Source organism: Fragaria vesca, linkage group LG5 (assembly GCF_000184155.1).
Source record: "Fragaria vesca subsp. vesca linkage group LG5, FraVesHawaii_1.0, whole genome shotgun sequence".
NCBI lineage: Eukaryota > Viridiplantae > Streptophyta > Magnoliopsida > Rosales > Rosaceae > Fragaria > Fragaria vesca.
In genome coordinates, this window is record NC_020495.1 from 10,159,708 (window position 1) to 10,162,728 (window position 3,021).

Consider the following 3,021-nt stretch of genomic DNA (forward strand, 5'->3'; position numbering starts at 1 on the left):
TGAAAGATATAGGTTTGATAGATTTTGTTCGAGGCATCTTAATGATCACAAATTTAGCTGAAATTTTGTAGATCATGATCTACACTCTTGACAAAAAAATTGAACGGTTCAAGATGAAAAAATATAATCGAAAAGTGAGTCAAATAAAAAAATTATAATATGTTCTCATGTGAGAAGGCCTATTATGTATATGCCTATATTTAATCCAATTTGATACCTTAAAAATTATCAATCTAGCAGGAAATTTACTTACTGGAATAAAAAAAATAATCATGAATTAGAGACAAGTTGAAGAGAAGAAATGAATCGGTATTGATTCCGGATGGTTGATTCTTAAACTCATCTCCCTCTCTTTAGTAACTAAAATTCTGAATATTCAGAAATCGATTCCTGATAAGGAGATGAATCATACACCAACCACGATCTCTTCAAGTGTTAATAAATGCATAAATACTTTTGTGTGTTAGTAAATGAAAAAAATTTAATTACTATGTAATTATTCCTTTCCATTCAAATATTTGGACAAGTAAACATGCTACGTATGGATCGGAGTTGGATCGGTCGACAAAACGGATCTCTTAATGCAAAGGGTGTGTCATGTTTTTTTTGTTTGTTTTAAATTAACTTTCCATGCTCCAGCACATGGGTTTGTCTGCTGTACGTCATCGTGGGGAGGGAGCACGTATGTGCTGGGTTTTCCCTGTAAAAGCTAGGTTGTATGCCATACATTCCCAAGTAATTAACGTACTGGCTGCTTAGCTCTGGGCACTAGTTCTCCCTTATATACATGTTAGGTATTTGTTCTAACAGAGACTGAAAACTTAAAATGGAAGCAGTTAACGAATTGGATGAAGCAACTCTAAGAGGCCAAGCAGATGTATGGAAGTACATGCTCGGGTTTGCAGATTCCATGGCTTTGAAATCTGCTGTGGAGCTCCGTATACCAGATATCATAAACTCTCATTGCCAGGCATTGAGTCTCTCTGATATAGTCTCAAACATCGATTCTAAATCACCCTCGCCAGACATCACATGCCTCTCTCGCATCATGAGGTTGCTTGTCCGCCGGAACATCTTCGCTGCACATCACGACGATGGAGATTCCGGCGAAACCCTCTACGGGTTGACTCCTTCGTCTAGATGGCTCTTGCAAGACTCAGAGCTCACTCTCGCTCCGATGGTTCTCTTACAGACAGATCCCATTTTAATGGCTCCAATGCAATATTTCAGCCAATGCGTCAAGCAAGGTGGTACACACGCCTTCTCGAAGGCGCATGGCCGTGATATTTGGCAATTCTTCTCGGAAAACCTCGAGGCCAACCAATTGTTCAACGATGCCATGGCGTGCAGCGCTAACATAATAATGAAAGTGATACTCGCCAGATGTAAGGGTGCGTTTGATGACGTGACAACACTGGTGGATGTTGGTGGTGGGACGGGAAGGGCGGCGGCGGAGATCGTGAAGGCGTATCCCAGCATTAAGGCCATCAACTTTGATCTACCATATGTGGTTGCAACAGCGCCGGCGTACCATGGGGTGTCGCATGTTGGAGGTGACATGTTTGATGAGGGCAATATTCCAAACGCTGATGCAATTTTCATGAAGGTAACTTTACAGCCTAAGTATACATATCAACATTTGGAACCAATAATACTTTTTTCTATCATACTAATTACCGATTATGTTACTCGATCATGGACTAAAATTACAGTGGATTATGCACGACTGGAGTGACGGCGATTGCATCAAGATATTGAAGAACTGCCGGAAGGCGATACCGGAGAGAAGTGGGAAGGTGATTATTGTGGACGCTGTTCTGGAGCCAAATGGTGATGGCTTGTTTGACGACACAGGATTAGTTTTTGATCTGCTGATGATTACTCATAGCTCAGGTGGAAAGGAGAGGAGTGAGAGTGAATGGAAGCAGATGTTGGAACAAGCAGGCTTCCCTCGCTACAATATCATCAATATTCCAGCAGTAGTGTCCATTATCGAGGCATACCCTGTGTGAAAATTTATATGTTATCATAGTGAGCTTGCAGTATTAATAAAAATTGGCAAGATCAATTAGGCGCGCTATTGAGTAATTGAGCTGATCAGTTAGCAGAAATTGGCCAGCATTCTGTGTGATTTCATTGCCTGCTTCTTTCTATGTCCACGTTCCTGTTGGATCAGCTGGGAATGAGTATTTCTAGAGGTTTTAGGCTGTATTTTTTTTTCTTCTCTGTTTATGTCTGAAGGTTGTATTTGGTTATGTTGTCTTGTTTCTATCACACAGTTGTGATCTTCACACATCTGATGCACTGTGGATATTTTCTTTCTTCTCCATTCTCATTTCTGCTGCTTGTACGTTGTGTGCTTTCCTCAAGCTATCAGATAGTTCTGTTTGACATTTGTATTCAATCTTGAGCTTCTCAAGCTTAGATGTTGCTTCATCCAGTTCTACATATAACGTTGTCCGTGTTCTTATGCGTTTGATAATACAAAAGAGCAAATTTGAATATGCAGTATACTTTTATATACACAGCCTTAGTAACTCGTTTTAATCTTGCGAGATAACATTTTCAAAGCGTTCATGTTATCATCTTGAGCACCTGCATTGTTGTTCCTGCACATACAAGAAAAACTTGTCTCACAAAGACCCACTATAAGCATTACATGAAATTTACCCTGAAAGATGAACAAATTAGAGTCATTCTTGAACCATACAACACAGAAGCAAAAGAGAACAAAATTATGTATTTCTCCATAAATTATAACTACCATCTAGAGACGAAGAGAAAGGGTGACCAATTCTTTCTATATTAGGACTATTTAGTTGTAATCATATAGTCTTGGGCTTGTGTGCTAATTCATCTAAATGGGCTTCTTGGGCTCTACAAGTAGGCAATAACTTTTGGGTCGGGTCTTATGTAAACGGGCATCTAGGAAGTTTGTATGCTGCTTTTTGACTATAAAAATAGAGGCAAACTTTCTTGTTGGCGCCCTCGCTTCAATTTGTCACTCTTTGGAGTTTGGAC

At 39.7% G+C, this 3,021-nt stretch overlaps 1 protein-coding gene across 1 annotated transcript; it reads left to right on the top strand.

The window, feature by feature from the left end:
- Positions 1 to 716: 716 nt before the first annotated feature.
- LOC101309732 ((RS)-norcoclaurine 6-O-methyltransferase-like) lies at positions 717 to 2,522 on the top strand. The gene is made up of 2 exons (XM_004299488.1): positions 717 to 1,606; positions 1,713 to 2,522. Exons 1-2 carry the CDS (start codon positions 827 to 829, stop codon positions 2,010 to 2,012), a joined length of 1,080 nt encoding a protein of 359 aa, XP_004299536.1. The 5' UTR covers positions 717 to 826; the 3' UTR covers positions 2,013 to 2,522.
- Positions 2,523 to 3,021: the final 499 nt, after the last annotated feature.